Raw genomic sequence first — 18,740 nt, forward strand, 5'->3', positions numbered from 1 at the left:
TCTTGTATCAACAGGATTTTGTATCTATATATACACCTTATGCAATTCCTTATTGATATCGTTTTATTGATAATATCTGTTGTCTCATACAAACGTACTTTCTAACACAATTAAGGAAGTTTATTATAAAATGATTCATTAATTTTACCCTGCCAACCACGAAATGAAGAATAAAAAATAGATACATTCAAATTGTACCTTTTGCAACAGTTTTGCATCTTTGAATGGTATTAATGAAAAAAATATTGGCAAGATATCAGTAGATTTATAATGGAAAATCTGCATTTAGATTTGACAATATTATGGAGAGACGTATTACATTCATTCTTTACCGACGATAGAAATCATTTGGATGGACATTTTTATTATTCATTCACTCGCCGTACAGTAGGTGGCAGCAATACGGCAATAGGTGTAGTCTGCCATAAAACCTTAAAGAAGAACAAGATGAGAGCAAAGCAGTTTAACTGTACTGTTGTAGCTGAAAACATTTCATATCATACAAAGGAACAGTAGCTTCCACAATGGATCGGGTGAGTCTGGTTTTAATAACAGTATAGGTCTGCTGTGTTGTATAAAATGTCTAGGCCTAGTTTTCATCATCGTTGAACCTCCACATATTCTGTTTAGTTCTCTTTGGGGCGGCAGGTAGCCTAGTGGTAAGAGCGTTGGGCCAGTAGCCGAATCCCGAGCTGACAAGGTAAACATATGTCGTTCTGTTCCTGAACAAGGCAGTTAACCCACTGTTCCTAGGCCGTGATTGTAAATACGAATGTGTTCTTCACTCACTTGCCTAGTTATTATATATTTTTTTTAATAACCTGCAACTATATAATTTGTATTTATTATGGATCCCCATTAGCTGCCAAGGCAGCAGCTACTCTTCCTGGGGTCCAGCAAAATTTAGACAGTTCATACAGTCATGTTTCGGGATCTGTGACTATGACCTAATTCTCTCCTTCCGCCCAGTGTGCACATGTTCACATTCCTTCACTGATTTCTTACACATTAGCCATTATTTGACCAGATATTCAAGTGGCCGTTCTAACAAAAGAAAAGAAATGGCTTCAGTCCAAACACGTTGTTTTTCCCTCTTGTATCCCCGTCGAAACCGGATGCAGTTTGATTGCCATTTTAATAAGGGAGGTCCAATTCCCGAGTTGGCCCTCGATTTTGCTTGAAGGAGCGAGTGAACAACTTGGTCATTTGATGGGTTGATATGACCCACAATCCAATGCAAACTGTAGTCACATGTCAAACTCTGGTGGCCGCGAAGTGTCACATTTAATCAACAACCTGCACTTAAGGCATCTCAGAAAAATATTAATCGAGCGTTCTAAAATATATATATATTGATTTTAGCTTTGGAAAATTGGCTTAGTTTTGTAGTGAGGAGTGCAATTCAGAAGTGTAATGGAATAAATGACCATACTTTGGGTAACTGTAGCTAGCTACCTTACAGGAGTGCTAGCGAGATACGTTTCCTTACTCGGTAACGTTACAATAATAATAATAATTGTATTTTTTGCTCCAAGATGGCATAGCAGTTCAGACGTCTTTTGTCCTCGTCTTGTGTCCCAATTATTTATTTATTTATTTACAACTTTTGTTTCACATACGTTTTTGAAATTTTCCATAAACTCATCTTCAAAACACTCTCCTGCAACCCGCCTCACCAATTTATATTTATAAAAAACTATTAATTACCTCGAATCTGTAATGCTCCAAGAAGCTAGCCAGAAACTCCAAGAAACTAGCCAGAAGCTAATCAGAAGCTAGTTAGCTTCTTTACTGGCAAATCGTTAGTATTCAGCGAACCACGGTTTGTGGTCATCAGCTATCATTTAGCTCGAAGATCTATTGCCAGTTTTGTACAGCACAGCGCGGCTTGGAACGGAACACACCGGACCAATTTCTCTTTCCATGTCCCTGGATTTCAACCGCTAACTCTGGACATTCATACCTGGATCTCACAGCTAGCTAGCTGCTATCCGTGTGACTATCGGCTTTCGTCGATTCCGGAGCAAACATCAATTATTCCGGAGCTAGCCAGCTGAAGAGTTCAATACGGCAATAGGTGTAGTCTGCCATAAAACCTTAAAGAATGACAAAATTAGAGCAAAGCAGTTTAACTGTACTGTTGTAGCTGAAACCATTCATATCATACAAAGGAACAGTAGCTTCCACAATGGGTCGGGTAAGTCTGGTTTAACATTATATGCCCGCTGTGTTGTATAAAATGTCTAGGCCTAGTTTATCATCTTTGAACCTCCACATTGCTGTGTTCTGTTTGGAGCGGCAGGTAGCCTAGTGGTAAGAGCGTTGGGTCAGGAGTCGAATCCCCGAGCTGACAAGGTAAACATATGTCGTTCTGTTCCTGAACAAGGCAGTTGACCCACTGTTGATGGTCCGTCATTGGAAATAAGAACTTGCTCAAAACTGACTTGCCTAGTTATCTTTTTTTAAATAGCCTACAATTATGTCATTTGTATTTATTATGGATACTCTTCCTGGGGTCCAGCAAAATTAAGACAATTCATACAATCATGTTTAGGAATCTGTGACTATGACCTAATTCTCTTCTTCCGCCCAGTGTGCACATGTTCACATTCCTTCACCGATTTCTTACACATTAGCCATTATTTAACCAGATATTCAAGTGGCCGTTCTAACAAAGAAAAGAAATGGCTGCAGTTCCAAACGTTGTTTTTCCTTCTGTTGTATCACCGTCGAAACCGGATGCAGTTGATTGCCATTTTATGGGAGGTCTAATTCCCTTAAATTGGCCCTCGATTTTGCTTGAAGGAGCGAGTGAACAACCTTGGTTGCTTGCGGGTATGTTATGACCCACAATTCAATGCAAACTGTAGTCACATGTCAAACTCTGGTGGCCGCGAAGTGTCAAATGTAATCAACAACCTGCACTTTAAGCATCTCAGGAATATGAATCGAGCTGTCTAAAAAATCTATTGATTTTAGCTTTGGAAAATTGGCTCAGTTTCGTAGTGATGAGTGCAATTCAGAAATGTATTGGAATAAATGACCAAACTATGGGTAACTAACTGGCTATCTGACAGGAGTGTTAGCTTACTAGGTACATTGATAGCTTTCGGTTGGTTGTTTTTAGGTTAAACTTCAAGATTTCCACCAAGGACGTTGCCTCTCCCATAATCACTCTCCCTCGCTTGGGCAAGGGACATTTAAGGCACTCGGATGTAAAACGTCATTCAAGGGCTGAGGGTTTAGAGCCGAAAGCTGTTGAGTTTGAAACGCAGCTGGAAGGCAATCAGGAAGATGCAAGATCAGGTGGGACCATTATAGTCAATGAGAGGGCCGATATGCGTGTTTCCACGAGTTACACAGCCACAGCGTCAAACGCCTGTAACGTATTTTTATTAATTTAGGGTTATGCATAAAGTTAGTGTTTACTAGGTTAGGGTTAAAATCACATTTAAAAAGACCAGTTGTATAAATGGGCGTGGGTTGTGGTAACTAGTGATGACCAGGCACTACTTCCATACAAAGTTTTTTTTTTTCTCAAAGTTGCCTGGATGTGACGTGTTCTACTTTTACCAATACACTCCTAACAACCAACTCGTTACGAAAATGTATATATGATCAAATAAGCCAGGTTTTGGGCCCAGTTATCCCTCTTGTTACTCCTCTTCCGCGCTGTTTGATAGGAAATGACTGGTATAAGAAATACGGTGGAAACTAGCCCATACCCACCAATCCAACGCTCTTAGATTTGTGGGTTGCAGTGAACGATTGAACATTTCAGGTTAAAGGAGATATTCCAGGGATGCACCCAAATCAGAGGTTCAGACTAATACAATATTTGGTTTAATGATCAACTGTAATACTTCTTGCGGCCAACGGCAAAAGGCTAGCCTGTCCCCCTCCACCCTCCAGGAGTCCCCAGGTCAACTGCCTCTCCGTACTTTACTGCTGGTTCTGGTCGACTGCAGGAAAACACCGGGGCAGAGTGGAACTGAGAGAGGAGAAGAAATGGAAGATGGAGATTTAATTTCATTAAGTAAGAACCATGTGGGTTAGATTACAGTCTGCTTCTGTAACAATGAATTGGTTCATTATATACTGATGAAAATTATGTTTCACCTAATTTTGAGAAGTGTAACTTGCTCCCCCCAAAAGTTTGATTTCACCTAATTGTAACGTTCTTTCATTTAAGAGCACATGTTCAACTTCATAAAAACATGTTTTCCCAATAGGTTATATGAAAATACATACTGTAGTAAGTGCCAACGTGCTAAATAAAGTAACAGGGGACAACTGAAAAGATCAACCACTAGTTTACAATGGTAAAATAGTCCTTTTAAATCAGCCACAAATGTGCTTATGACAGGGTCAATGGAAGCTAGTTTTGTTCCACAGGTGGTGAAAATTGAATGCAAGCTTCACAAAAAAATATATTCTACCACATCAATTTATGGGTAAAATGGTTCACTTGCTCAGTTTTCTACAAAAAACACCAGATAATTGATAAAAAGACTAGAACCAGCTTACCTGCGTTTGCGCTACAATTTGACTATTTCATGTTCGATGTTTCTTTTGCCCAAAAATGTAAGGAACAGTTTCACCATATTACAACATGGGTTGACCTTAAAATGAGGGACAGATGTAAATTAATCACTAATTAAATTAAATAAATAATGTTCAGAAATGACTGTCAAAGTAACCAAATAACTAGGGCTTTATATGCACACTCATAATTTGCCATTAAACACCTTTCACTGGTGATCTTAATTGGTGTAAGGTCATAACCGAAGTAAGGATACGCCTTCAAAAGCACCTGGTTTTCTGAGAATTCTTTAGAATTATTAGGACATGTATTCACTTTAATCAGAGTTATAGAGGTGTATTTAATCTGTGTATGTGCTAACACAAGCAGCGCCAGCTAACTTCTTTTGACCGAGTGCAGTGAACGTTTATTTTGATTGTCAATTTTTTTTAGATGTGTCCATGTAAACAGGATTATTAGGGAAATTGTTCATTCAAAGCATGTCAACATCGAAATCAAACTCTTATACTAATTGACTTCACAATAATCGTATTATTCTGCACTTGTAACTTTACTCAACGATGGTAAAACTTGGAGAAATGATTGTATTAGTTGTGTTAAAATCTTTCTAGAAGTGACACAGGGTTGATGTGACAGGGTTGATGTAGGGACTTTTCAAATTCAGAATTTTGTCACTTTATCAAGTCTTTATTCATATTATTTAATAACAGATTTAAAATGTAATACTGATGCACAATTTCTACTGGAATATATGAAAGGGACCCAAAAGGCCTTAATTTCATGGAAGGACCCATCTGTTTATGGACCCATATTTGCAAAACCTAACTATTCAATGCCTTTGTTTCACAGGCGACATCCCTAATCGTTGCTCTCTTAGAGGGAGGGGCTTATCATCTGGGGAGCCTCAACAACATCATGATGCTGACAAGAAAGAGAAGAGTCTCTCCAGAACAAAACACCGGCATAGAGGTATAGGGAAGAAACCTCACCACTGCTGCTCTGACTGTGGGAAGAGTTTTGCTAAACAAGACTTGACTATTCATGAGCAAATTCACACCGGAGAGAAACCATTCCACTGCTCTCGGTGCGGGAAGAGATTCACTGCATCTAAAACTTTAAAATCTCATCAGAGAATTCATACAGGGGAGAGGCCTTACCCCTACTTTGATTCTGAGAAATGCTTCAAACAATCAGGATCCCAGACTACACAAAAACACACAGGACAACCTTATTGCTGTGATCAGTGTGGGAAGAGATTCAATCAATCAGGAGCCCTGACTAGACACCAACGCATACACACAGGAGAAAAGCCTTATAGCTGTGATCAGTGTGGGAAGAGTTTTACTCGAGATTACACCCTGACTATACACCAACGCATACACACAGGAGAGAAACCTTATAGCTGTGATCAGTGTGAGAAGAGATTCAATCAATCAGGAGACCTAACTGCACACCAGCGCATACACACAGGGGAGAAACCTTATAGCTGTGATCTGTGTGGGAAGAGCTTCAATCAATTAGGACACCTGACTAGACACCAACGCATACACACAGGAGAGAAGCCTTATAGCTGTGATCAGTGTGGGAAGAGCTTCAATCACTCAGGAGCCCTGACTAGACACCAACGCATACACACAGGAGAGAAGCCTTATAGCTGTGATCAGTGTGGGAAGAGCTTCAGTCAATTAGGACAACTGATTATACACCAACGCATACACACAGGAGAGAATCCTTATAGCTGTAATCAGTGTGGGAAGAGCTTCAATCACTCAGGAGCCCTGACTAGACACCAACGCATACACACAGGAGAGAAGCCTTATAGCTGTGATCAGTGTGGGAAGAGCTTCAATCATTCAGGTACCCTGAGCGAACACCAACGCACACACACAGGAGAGAAGCCTTATAGCTGTGATCAGTGTGGGAAGAGCTTCAATCACTCAGGACACCTGACCATACACAAACGCATACACACAGGAGAGAAGCCTTATAGCTGTGATCAGTGTGGGAAGAGCTTCAATCAATCAGTACACCTGACTACACACCAACGCATACACTTTGGAGAGAAACCTTACTCCTGTCTATGTGGAAAAAGCTTTGCTCATTCAGGGTCACTGAAAAAACACCAGAAATCACAAACATGTCGTCTTTCATCTCCCTCCTCTCCGGCACCGGTTCAAGATCCCTAAATAAAGTTTACATAGAAAACATCTTGTAAACAGTCATCCATCTCCCATTCTCTAACAGTTACTAAGTCTGATTACCATGGTAACCTGTGTAGCATAATATGCAGCTCTGGATCCATATTTATCAAGTGTCTTGGAGTAGGAGTGTGGTGGGGTGTGTTGGGGTGGGGGGGTTCAGAGCTGTATCTTATTTCATTAACTCCTATTATCCTTTAAATAATAATAGAATAATGTTTCAACAATACAAGGTTTGTATTCATGTATTCAGGAGATCAATAAATTAAATCCATTATCTGCTCAACCCCATCTGCTTCTCACTTCTTTTATATGTTTTTTATATGGACCAGAGGCCTCTTCTAGAATATTTTGCTCCATAAAGATCTAGACATATTTATTGTAAAACCCTTTAACAGGTTTTAGTGCATCTGATGGGCCATACAGAAGAATGCAGCTATAGGAAATGTTGTTGTTCTCATCCTCTGGCTTCATGTGGTTCAGGTGACCATTTTTCTAAAGTCTTATATTTCACTTAATCATCTTGATTGTTATTCAATGACTGATTCATTCATTTGTGTAAAAAACATGAAGAAAGCCTCCAAATCTGACAAGGGTCACAGCAGGGAATGGACAGGGGAGTTGAAGTCCAAATGTATTTATTTATTATTTATCTTTTTATCAGTGTTTGATTAATCTTGCCTGGCACAGTGGAACCAATGGAATAGTCCCAAGGTATGTTTGTCTGTCTTTTCTCCTCCAGGGAGACTCAGTCCAGTGTATGACAACGTCCCAGGCATGGCCATGGCCCCTACTGCAACACAGACTAACAAGGTGATGCTGACTACACCAATGCCCACCTCTCTTGCTCCAATAACCAGGAAGTGCCTCTGTACTCCACTGTCCAACCTCCTCAACCCCAGAAAGAAGATGAGTATATTCTTGGGTTTAATATAGTATACTATATGGTTTATTATACCTTTGGCCAAACCCAAAGTGCTATACAGAAACCCAGCCTAAAACCCCAAACAGCAAGCAATGCAGGTGTAGAAGCACGATGGCTCGGAAAAACTCCCTAGAAAGGCCACAACCTAGGAAGAAACCGCGAGAGGAACCAGGCTATGTGGGGTGGACAGTCCTCTTCTGGCTGTGCCGGGTGGTGATTATAACAGAACATGGCCAAGATGTTCAAATGTTCATAAATGACCAGCATGGTCAAATAATAGTAATCACAGTGAACAGGTTAGGGTTCCATAGCCACAGGCAGAACAGTTGAAACGAGCAGCAGCACGGCCAGGTGGACTGGGGACAACGAGTCATCATGCCAGGTAATCCTGAGGCATAGTCCTAGGGCTCATGTCCTCCGAGATAGAGAAATAGAAAATTAGAGAGAGCATACTTCAATTCACACAGGACCCCCGGATAACACAGGAGAAATACTCCAGATATAACAAACTGACCCTAGCCCCCCGACACAAACTACTGCATCATAAATACCGGAGGCTGAGACAGGAGGGGTCAGGAGACACTGTGGCCCCATCCGATGATACCCCCGGACAGGGCCAAACAGGCAGGATATAACCCCACCCACTTTGCCAAAGCACAGCCCCCACAATACTAGAGGGATATCTTCAACCACCAAATTTCCATCCTGAGACAAGGCCGAGTATAGCCCACAAATATCTCCGCCACGGCACAAGCCAAAGGGGGGCGCTAACCCAGACAGGAAGACCATGTCAGTGACTCAACACACTCAAGTGACGCACCCCTCCTAGGGACGGCATAGAAAAGCACCAGTGAATCAGTTACTCAGCCCCTGTAATAGGGTTAGAGGCAGAGAATCCCAGTGGAGAGAGGGGAACTGGTCAGGCAGAGGCAGCAAGGGCGGTTCGTTGTTCCAGTGCCTTTCCGTTCACTCCTGGGACAGACTACACTCAATCATAGGACCTACTGAAGAGATGAGTCTTCAGTAAAGACTTAAAGGTTGAGACCGAGTCTGCGTCTCTCACATGGGTAGGCAGACCATTCCATAAAAATTGAGCTCTATAGGAGAAAGCCCTGCCTCCAGCTGTTTGCTTAGAAATTCTAGGGAAAATTAGGAGGCCTGCATCTTGTGACCGTAGCGTACATGTAAGTATGTACGACAGGACCAAATCAGAATCAGGTAGGAGCAAGCCCATGTAATGCTTTGTAGGTCAGCAGTAAAACCTTGAAATCAGCCCCTGCATTAACAGGAAGCCAGTGTAGGGAGGCTCTGGAGTAATATGATACATTTTTGGGGTTCTCGTCAGGATTCTAGCAGCCGTATTTAGCACTAACTGAAGTTTATTTAGTGCTTTATCCGGGTAGCCGGAAAGTAGAGCATTGCAGTAGTCTAACCTAGAAGTAACAAAAGCATGGATTAATTTTTCTGCATAATTTTTGGACAGAAAATTTCATATTTTTGCAATGTTATGAAATGGAAAAAAGCTGTCTTTGAAACAGTCTTTAAGTTCGTCAAAAGAGAGATCAGGGTCCAGAGTAACGCAAAGGTCCTTCACAGTTTTATTTGAGACGACTGTACAACCATCAAGATTAATTGTCAGATTCAACAGAAGATCTCTTTGTTTCTTGGGCCGAGAACAAGCATCTCTGTTTTGTCCGAGTTTAAAAGTAGAACGTTTGCAGCCATCCACTTCCTCATGTCTGAAACACAGGCTTCCAGTGAGGGCAATTTTGGGGCTCTGCCATGTTTCATTGAAATGTACAGCTGTGTGTCATCCGCATAGCAGTAAAAGTTAACATTATGTTTTCGAATGACATCCCCAAAAGGTAAAATTCATAGTGAAACAATAGTGGTTCTAAAACGGAACCTTGAGGAACACCGAAATTTACAGTTGATTTGTCAGAGGACAAACCATTCAAAGAGACAAATTGATATCTTTCCGACTGATAAGATCTAAACCAGGCCAGAACTTGTCCGTGTAGACCAATTTGGGTTTCCAATCTCTCCAAAAGAATGTGGTGATCGATGGTATCAAAAGCAGCACTAATGTCTAGGAGCACGAGGACAGATGCAGAGACTCGGTTTGACGCCATTAAAAGGTAATTTACCACCTTCACAAGTGCAGTCTCAGTGCTATGATGGGGTCTAAAACCCGACTGAAGCATTTCGTATACATTGTTTGTCTTCAGGAAGCCAGTGAGTTGCCGCGCAACAGCTTTTTCCCACAAAAATTGAGAGGAATGGAAGATTCGATATAGGCCGATTAGTTTTTTATATTTTCTGGTTTGGCTTTTTCAAGAGAGGCTTTATTACTGCCACTTTTAGTGAGTTTGGTACACATCCGGTGGATAGAGAGCCATTTATTATGTTCAACATAGGAGGGTCAAGAACAGGAAGCAGCTGTTTCACTAGTTCAGTTGGAATAGGGTCCAGTATGCAGCTTGAAAGTTTAGAGGCCATGATTATTTTCATCACTGTGTCAAGAGATATAGTACGAAAACACTTGAGTGTCTCCCTTGATCCTATGTCCTGGAAGAGTTGTGCAGACTCAGGACAACTGAGCGTTGGAGAAATACGCAGATTTAAAGAGGAGTCTGTCATTTGCTTTCTGATAATCATGATCTTTTCCTCAAAGAAGTTCATTAATATATTACTGCTGAAGTGAAAGCAATCCTCTCTTATGGAATGGTGCTTATTAGTTAGCTTTGCAACAGTACCAAAAATACATTTCTGATTGTTCTTATTTTCCTCAATTAAGTTTGAAAAATAGGATGATTGAGCAGCAGTGAGGGCTCTTAGATACTGCACGGTACTGTCTTTCCAAGCTAGTCGGAAGACTTCCAGTTTGGTGTGGAGCCATTTCCGTTCCAATTTTCTGGAAGCTTGCTTCAGAGCTCGGGTATTTTCTGTGTACCAGGGAGCTAGTTTCTTATGACAAATGTTTTTAGGGGTGCAACTGCATCTAGGGTATTGCCTAAGGTTAAACTGAGTTCTTCAGTTTGGTGGTTAACTGCTTTTTGTCCTCTGACGTCCTTGGGTAGGCAGAGGGAGTCTGGAAGGGCATCAAGGAATCTTTGGGTTGTCTGAGAATTTATAGCACGACTTTTGATGCTCCTTGGTTGGGGTCTGAGCAGATTATTTGTTGCGATTGCAAATGTAATAAAATGGTGGCCCGATAGTCCAGGATTATTAGGAAAAACATTAAGATCCACAACATTTATTCCATGGGACAAAACTAGGTCCAGAGTATGACTGTGACAGTGAGTAGGTCCAGAGACATGTTGGACAAAACCCACTGAGTCGACGATGGCTCCAAAAGCCTTTTGGAGTGGGTCTGTGGACTTTTCCATGTGAATATTAAAGTCACCAAAAATTAGAATATTATCTGCTATGACTACAAGGTCCGATAGGAACTCAGTGAGGAACTCGGTGAGGAACGCTGTACATGGCCCAGGAGGCCGGTAAACAGTAGCTATAATACATGATTGAGTAGGCTGCAAAGTTTTCATGACTAGAAGCTCAAAAGACGAACGTTTTTTTTTTGTAAATTGAAATTTGCTATCGTAAATGTTTGCAATACCTCCATCTTTGCGGGATGCGCGGGGGGATATGGTCACTAGTGTAACCAGTTGGTGAGGCCTCATTTAACACAGTAAAGTCCTCAGGCTTAAGCCAAGATTATGATCAGTGATTAGTTAATTGACTATAACTGTGTTGGAATTGAGGGATCTAACATTAAGTAGCCCTATTTTGAGATGTGAGGTATCACAATCTCTTTCAATAATGGCAGGAATGGAGGAGGTCTTTATTCTTGTGAGATTGATAAGGCGAACACCGCCATGTTTCGTTTTGCCCAACCTAGGTTGAGGCACAGACACGGTCTCAATGGGGATAGCTGAGCTGACTACACTGACTGTGCTAGTGGCAGACTCCACTAAGCAGGCAGGCTGGCTAAAAGCCTGCTGCCTGGCCTGCACCCCATTTCATTGTGGAGCTAGGGGAGTTAGAGCCCTGTCTATGTTTGTAGATAAGATGAGAGCACCCCTCCAGCTAGGATGGAGTCCATCACTCCTCAACAGGCCAGGCTTGGTCCTGTTTGTGGGTGAGTTCCAGAAAGAGGGCAAATTATCTACAAATTCTATCTTTTGGGAGGGACAGAAAACAGTTTTCAACCAGCGAGTGAGTTGTGAGACTCTGCTGTGGAGCTCAGTAATAACCTACCCATCCCCATTTACAATTGTATTCATCAACTAAATAAATGATACTATATCCTTCCTGTTTGGCCCTGTCCGGGGTGTCCTCAGATGGAGCCACAGTGTCTCCTGACCCCTCCTGTCTCAGCCTCCAGTATTTATGCTGCAGTAGTTTATGTGTCGGGGGGCTAGGGTCAGTTTGTTATATCTGGAGTCCTTCTCCTGTCCTATTCGGTGTCCTGTGTGAATTTAAGTGTGCTCTCTCTAATTCTCTCTTTCTCTCTTTCTTTCTCTCTCTCGGAGGACCTGTGCCCTAGGACCATGCCTCAGGACTACCTGGTATGATGACTCCTTGCTGTCCCCAGTCCAGCTGGCCGTGCTGCTGCTCCAGTTTCAACTGTTCTGCCTTATTATTATTGGACCATGCTGGTAATTTATGAACATTTGAACATCTTGGCCATGTTCTGTTATAATCTCCACCCGGCACAGCCAGAAGAGGACTGGCCACCCCACATAGCCTGGTTCCTCTCTAGGTTTCTTCCTAGGTTTTGGCCTTTCTGGAGAGTTTTTCCTAGCCACCGTGCTTCTACACCTGCATTGCTTGCTGTTTGGGGTTTTAGGCTGGGTTTCTGTACAGCACTTTGAGATATCAGCTGATGTATGAAGGGCTATATAAATACATTTGATTTGATTACTATTGGGACCATCTTTGCCTAAACCCTAAACTAACACTAATCTTAACCAATTTACATTTATACTTTATAGAGGTGTGGACATCCCAATGATCCCGAATAGCACAGACCCTCTGGGAAGGTCTATGAACTGCTCTATTCGAATGAAAGGACATCCCAAGTTGTCTGATGTGGAACTGGTAACAACACAGTCTGTGATTGGCTAACAACATTTAGATCTGAATACAGCGACATAAATGACATACCATGCCATGAGGTGCTGAGGGAAAGACAGATTATCTATGATATTTTCTAGGCCATTAGCGATAACAGGAAATACACAAGCCGTAGGCTCCACTATAGTTCAAGGTGGCTATGCCGGATTGTCTGCTTGCACGGGAAAAATTGTACGTTTCTAACATTTATGGTTGAGATTGAATTAATATAAACTATGCACATTATCACTTTCATTAACACGAGATGCAGGCGTCACGCAGACGTTAGTAGCATGTCATGTAAGTCAGACGCGTCACACTAGTAAGGCGTTGGTGTCATGTCAGGTGGTACGGTTGCCTAGGCTTATATATGTCCCTTATCACTCCCCCATAGAACTCTGCAGGGCGCTTGCCATCCTCCTGTCTCTCTCACCAGTCACGGGTAAATTTGAAGGAAGGGATCTAGCCTCCTAATGTTCGTTTCTCTCTTTAAAAATTCTTGATTTCCTTTTTCATTTGGAAAACATTCCTTTCTAGTGTGGTGATCAACCCAGAGTAACCATTAGCCTTGGACTCCAGGCTGGTTATGTGGTGGTGATCAACCCAGAGTAGCCATTAGCCGTGGTCTCCAGGCTGGTCATGCGGTGGTGATCAACCCAGAGTAACCATTAGCCGTGGTCTCCAGGCTGGTCATGCAGTGGTGATCAACCCAGAGTAGCCATTAGCTGTGGCCTCCAGGCTGGACATGCGGTGGTGATCAACACAGAGTAGCCATTAGCCGTGGTCTCCAGGCTGGTCATGTGGTGATGATCAACCCAGAGTAGCCATTAGCCGTGGTCTCCAGGCTGGTCATGCGGTGGTGATCAACCCAGAGTAGCCATTAGCGGTGGTCTCCAGGCTGGTCATGTGGTGATGATCAACACAGAGTAGCCATTAGCCGTGGTCTCCAGGCTGGTCATGTGGTGGTGATCAACACAGAGTAGCCATTAGCCGTGGTCTCAAGGCTGGTCATGCGGTGGTGATCAACCCAGAGTAGCCATTAGCAGTGGTCTCCAGGCTGGTCATGTGGTGGTGATCAACCCAGAGTAACCATTAGCCGTGGTCTCCAGGCTGGTCATGTGGTGGTGATCAACCCAGAGTAGCCATTAGCCGTGGTCTCCAGGCTGGTCATGTGGTGGTGATCAACCCAGAGTAACCATTAGCCGTGGTCTCCAGGCTGGTCATGCGGTGGTGATCAACCCAGAGTAGCCATTAGCTGTGGTCTCCAGGCTGGTCATGCGGATGTCCAGTGCCTTGTGGTTGGATCTAGTCATTTCGTGGCAGTTTTCAGCTCCTCTCTCAGCTGGCTAACCTAGTTTCGTAGCTCTGCCGACTGTATATCCTTCCATTTTGTCAATTAATTCCGGCTTCATTTCAGTTAATGCCTGTAGAACAGCTTCTTGTCCAGTCGCCTCAGCTGTGCATTGTTCAGTTGTTGGTGTAGATTCATGGTCCTTGGCTAGGCTAGCTGGTCTGTTAGAATTAGCCCTAGGCTGATTCTTGCTGTTGGTGCCTGACATCTTCGACAAAAACGTGACATTAAGCCTTAAAATGGAGTCTCAGGTTGTAGAGGGGTATTTTGATCCAAATTAAAATTGTATTTGATTTTACTAGGCAACTAAATAAGAATTTGTTGTTAACTGACAATGATCCTGGACGACTCTGGGCCAATTGTGCTCCACCCTTTGGGACTCCTAAACACGGCCAGTTGAGATACAGCCTGGAATCAAACCAGGGTCCGTAGTAACGCCTCTGGCACTGAGATGTAGTACCTTAGACCGCTGCGCCACTCGGGAGCCCCGAAATACAATCTGCACAAGTATTTAAATGTTCTGTTGAGGAGCTCAGAAAAGTACATCCTCACATGGCGCCGCTCCCTCGTCGCCCCTGCGGGTATTTGGGGATTAACAACATTTTTGTTATTGTATCTGATGATGGTGGTACTGTATCCCCCTCCCGCATTCATTTCCCACAATGGACTTTTTTCCCCCGTTCACTACCCGTCCAGTAGGTGGCGGTAATACGCCAATAGGTGTAGTGTGACATTAAACCTTAAAGAAGAAGACAACAAAGTAGCCTAACTGTTCTGTTGTTGCCGACCACATTTCATGTCTTACAAAGAAACAATAGCTTCCACAATGGATCGGGTAAGTATGGTTTTAACAGTATATGCCTGCTGTGCTGTATAAAATGTCTAGGCCTAGTTATCATCTTTGCACCTCTACATTCCTGTTTTCGGTTAAATGTCGTTACAAAATAAAAGACAAGACAGTAAAACTTGTTGGGATTTTTTTTTTACTTCAACAAAGTAGCCTGTTGAGGAATCTGTGGCTATAACCTAATTATCTCTCCTTCCACAAAGTGTGCACATGTTAACATTCTTTCACTGATTTCGAACACATTATCCATTATTTGACCAGATGCTCAAGTGGCCGCTCAAACAAAGAAAAAAAAAAAGTAAGGCAATCGTGAAGAGTCAAGATCACGTGGGACCATAATATGCAATGAGGGCAGATGTACGTGTTACCACGGCCACAAAGTCAAATGTCTATATCGTGTTTTTATTTATTTAGGGTTAGGCATAAAGTTGGAAGTGGCGCAGTCTAAGTCACTGCGTGTCAATGCTAGAGGCGTCACTACAGACATCCTGGTTCGAATCCCACTGGGCGGCGCACAATTGCCCCAGCGTCATCCGGGTATGGCCAGTGTCGGCCGTCATTGTAAATAAGAATTGGTTCTTAACTGACATGCCTCGTTAAATAAAAAACTAGTATGGTTAGTGTTCAAATAAAATGTTAATAAGATCAATTGTGGAAATGGGCGTGGTTTATGACTAGTGACGACCAGGCACTACTCTCATATAAAGTGTTCTACTTTTATCAATACACTCCTAACAACCTACTCGTTACGAAATGTATATTCAATCACATAAGTCAGAAGCCAGATTCTGGGCTTCGCCTCTAAATTGCTGTTTGAAAGGAAATGACTGGTATGAGATATATGGTGGAAACTAGCCCAAGCTTCCACCAATCTAATGCTCTTAGATTTGTGGGTTGTAGTGAACGATTGAATATGTCAATCAGATTTAAGGGATGCACTCAAATCAATCAGAGGTTTAGACTAAATTAACACAATATTTGGTTTAATTATACACGTTTTAATACTTCTTGCGGCCAACAGGACAACGCTAGCCCGTTCCCCTGCACCCTCCCGGAGTCCCCGTGTCAAACGCCTCCTAGTTCCGCTTTACTGCGGGGTCTGGTCGACTGCAGGAAAACACCGGGGCAGAGTGGAACTGAGACAGGAGAAAAGAAAGAAGATGGAGAATTGATTTCATTAAGTAAGAACCATGGTGTGTAGATTAGACTACAATCTGCTTCTGAAACAATAGCGAAGGTGCATAAAGATGGCGGCCCGCATGTACTTACCACAAAATTACTCCTTTTGCTGAGTTCACTGTATTCTACATTGCTCTTTTTACTGTTTTTTTTGTATGGTCATTAGCGCAGTAAACATGATCCCAATTTTTGCTTCAAGACGGCGGCGATTTGAAAAATCAAGAAAGTAGATTGTGATGATATATTGGAACATTGAACCATGTCGCACACCGTAGTTCCAAAACTCAGTAGATCGTGCTAAAACAAAGATCATATCTGAATTCTGCCATTTTATGAACTTTAGTCATTAATTGAATAATGATATATTGATAACATCTGGGTAGTTCCACCCATTTTTAAAAGTAACTTAAAATTAGGTGAAATATATCTATATATATTTAACATTGTCATAAAGACAACATGTTCAATTTCATGAAAACATGTTTTCCCATCTCAAGATATTGAATAAAAATATAACTATACTAAGTGCCTATGTACCAAATAAAGTAACAGGGTTGACTGTAAAAGTCTTAAATCAGCCATCAATTCACTTGTGACAGGGAATGGAAGCTTGTTTTTTGCAACAGTTAGTGTCAATTTAATGCAATCCAGAAAATGGAATATTTCAAAGATTACTAGCATGTCTATGTATGGGTAAATGGGTTGACATGCTCAGTTTTCCGCCACAAAACAGCTTAAGTTGACAATCGAAGTAACGCTGTTAAAAACCTGTTTTTCTGAGCAATATTTCAAATTATTAAGACACGTAAAGGCCTTCATCAGATTCATAGAGGCATATTTAATCTGCATATGTTCTAGCACGAGCAGCGCAAGTTTCCTTCATGCTTCTCTGTGGTAGTACATTTATTTAGATGCTATTCAATATCTTTCTTTCACAGGGGACAGCCCGAACCGTTGCTCTCTCAGTGGGAGGGGCTTATCATCTGGGGAGCCTCGACAACATCATGATGCTGACAAGAAAGAGAAGAGTCTCTCCAGGCCAGAACACCTCAAGAAACACCAGCAGAGACTTACAGGGAAGAAACCTCACCACTGCTGCTTTGACTGTGGGAAGAGTTCTGCTAAACAGAGGGAATTGGTCATTTACAAGCAGATTCACACTGGGAGGAAAATGTACCGCTGCTCTCAGTGTGGGAAGAGTTTTGCTGCATCTAAAACCTTACAATCTCAGAGAATTCATACAGGGGAGAGGCCTTACCCCTGCTTTGATTGTGGGAAGAGCTTCAGTCAATCAGGAGCCCTGACTACACACCAACGCATACACACAGGAGAGAAGCCTTATAGCTGTGTTCAGTGTGGGAAGAGCTTTGCTCTATCCGGAAACCTGAGTACGCACCAGCGTGTACACACAGGAGAGAAGCCTTATAGCTGTGATCAGTGTGGGAAAAGCTTCAACCAATCAGGAAACCTGACTACGCACCAGCGTGTACACACAAGAGAGAAGCCTTATAGCTGTGATCACTGTGGGAAGAGCTTTGCTCTATCCGGGAACCTGACTAGACACCAGCGCATACACACAGGAGAGAAGCCTTATAGCTGTGATCAGTGTGGGAAGAGTTTCAATCAATCAGGAGAACTGACTAGACACCAACGCATACACACAGGAGAGAAGCCTTATAGATGTGATCAGTGTTGGAAGAGCTTTGCTCTGTCTGAAGACCTGACTAGACACCAGCGCATACACACAGGAGAGAAGCCTTATAGCTGTGAACAGTGTGGGAAGAGCTTCATGGATTCTGGTAGTCTGACTAGACACCAGCGCATACACACAGGAACAAAGCCTTATAGCTGTGATCAGTGTGGTAAGAGCTTCATGGATTCTGGTAGTCTGACTAGACACCAGCGCATACACACAGGAGCAAAGCCTTATAGCTGTGATCAATGCGGGAAGAGTTTTGCTCAATATTCCACTCTGACTGCACACCAACGCATACACACAGGAGAGAAGCCTTATATCTGTGATCAGTGTGGGAAGAGCTTCAATCGTTCAGGAGCCCTGACTACACACCAGCGCATACACACAGGAGAGAAGCCTTATAGCTGTGATCAGTGTGGGAAGAGCTTCAATCATTCAGGAGCCCTGACTAGACACCAGCTCACACACACTGGAGAGAAACCTTACTCTTGTCTATGTGGAAAGAGCTTTGCTCGTTCAGGGTCACTGAAACAACACCAGAAAGCATCTCCCTCCTACAGCACCGGTTACAGATCTCTAAATGAAGTTACAATAGAAAACATCTTGTAAAGAGTCATCCATCTCCCATTCGCTAACAGTTTACTAAGTCTTATTTCCATGGTAACATGTGTAGATAATATGCAGCTCTGGGTCTATATGTATCAAGCGTCTTGGAGTAGGAGTTCTGTGTGTGGTGGGGTGGTGGGGGTGGGGGGTTCAGAGCTGTATCTATTTCATTAATTCCTATTATCCATTAAATAATTGTGTAATGTAGAATGTTTCAACAATACTAGGTATGTATTCAAAAGATGAATAAATTACATCCATTATCTGCTCAACGTCT

The 18,740-nt window shown here is 42.5% G+C and overlaps 1 protein-coding gene and 1 pseudogene across 3 annotated transcripts; both read left to right on the forward strand.

The window, feature by feature from the left end:
* Positions 1-1,160: 1,160 nt before the first annotated feature.
* Positions 1,161-7,027, forward strand: LOC135534534 (zinc finger protein 501-like; annotated as a pseudogene).
* Positions 7,028-12,570: 5,543 nt separating this feature from the next.
* Positions 12,571-18,621, forward strand: LOC135534437 (zinc finger protein OZF-like). 3 transcript variants are annotated; one of them, XM_064961432.1, is made up of 3 exons: positions 12,571-12,769; positions 16,004-16,175; positions 17,100-18,621. In XM_064961432.1, the coding sequence occupies exons 1-3, from the start codon at positions 12,680-12,682 to the stop codon at positions 18,464-18,466; spliced, it is 1,629 nt and encodes a 542-aa protein (XP_064817504.1). In that variant the 5' UTR covers positions 12,571-12,679; the 3' UTR covers positions 18,467-18,621. The 3 variants fall into 3 exon arrangements, with proteins under 3 accessions (XP_064817504.1, XP_064817510.1, XP_064817514.1); XM_064961438.1 differs by having other exon boundaries at positions 12,574-12,769; positions 16,004-16,163; XM_064961442.1 differs by lacking the exon at positions 12,571-12,769 and adding an exon at positions 14,781-14,970.
* The last annotated feature ends 119 nt before the right edge of the window (positions 18,622-18,740 follow it).

The sequence above is a fragment of the Oncorhynchus masou genome, chromosome 5, assembly GCF_036934945.1.
Source record: "Oncorhynchus masou masou isolate Uvic2021 chromosome 5, UVic_Omas_1.1, whole genome shotgun sequence".
NCBI lineage: Eukaryota > Metazoa > Chordata > Actinopteri > Salmoniformes > Salmonidae > Oncorhynchus > Oncorhynchus masou.

Excerpts from the sequence above, each read along its gene's own strand:
- LOC135534437 (XM_064961432.1), top strand. The coding sequence starts at position 12,680 with ATGATCCCGAATAGCACAGACCCTCTGGGAAGGTCTATGAACTGCTCT. Across the intron at positions 12,770-16,003 it reads AGTTGTCTGATGTGGAACTG|GACAACGCTAGCCCGTTCCC; the intron begins GTAACAACACAG and ends TGCGGCCAACAG. Across the intron at positions 16,176-17,099 it reads TTCATTAAGTAAGAACCATG|GGGACAGCCCGAACCGTTGC; the intron begins GTGTGTAGATTA and ends TTTCTTTCACAG.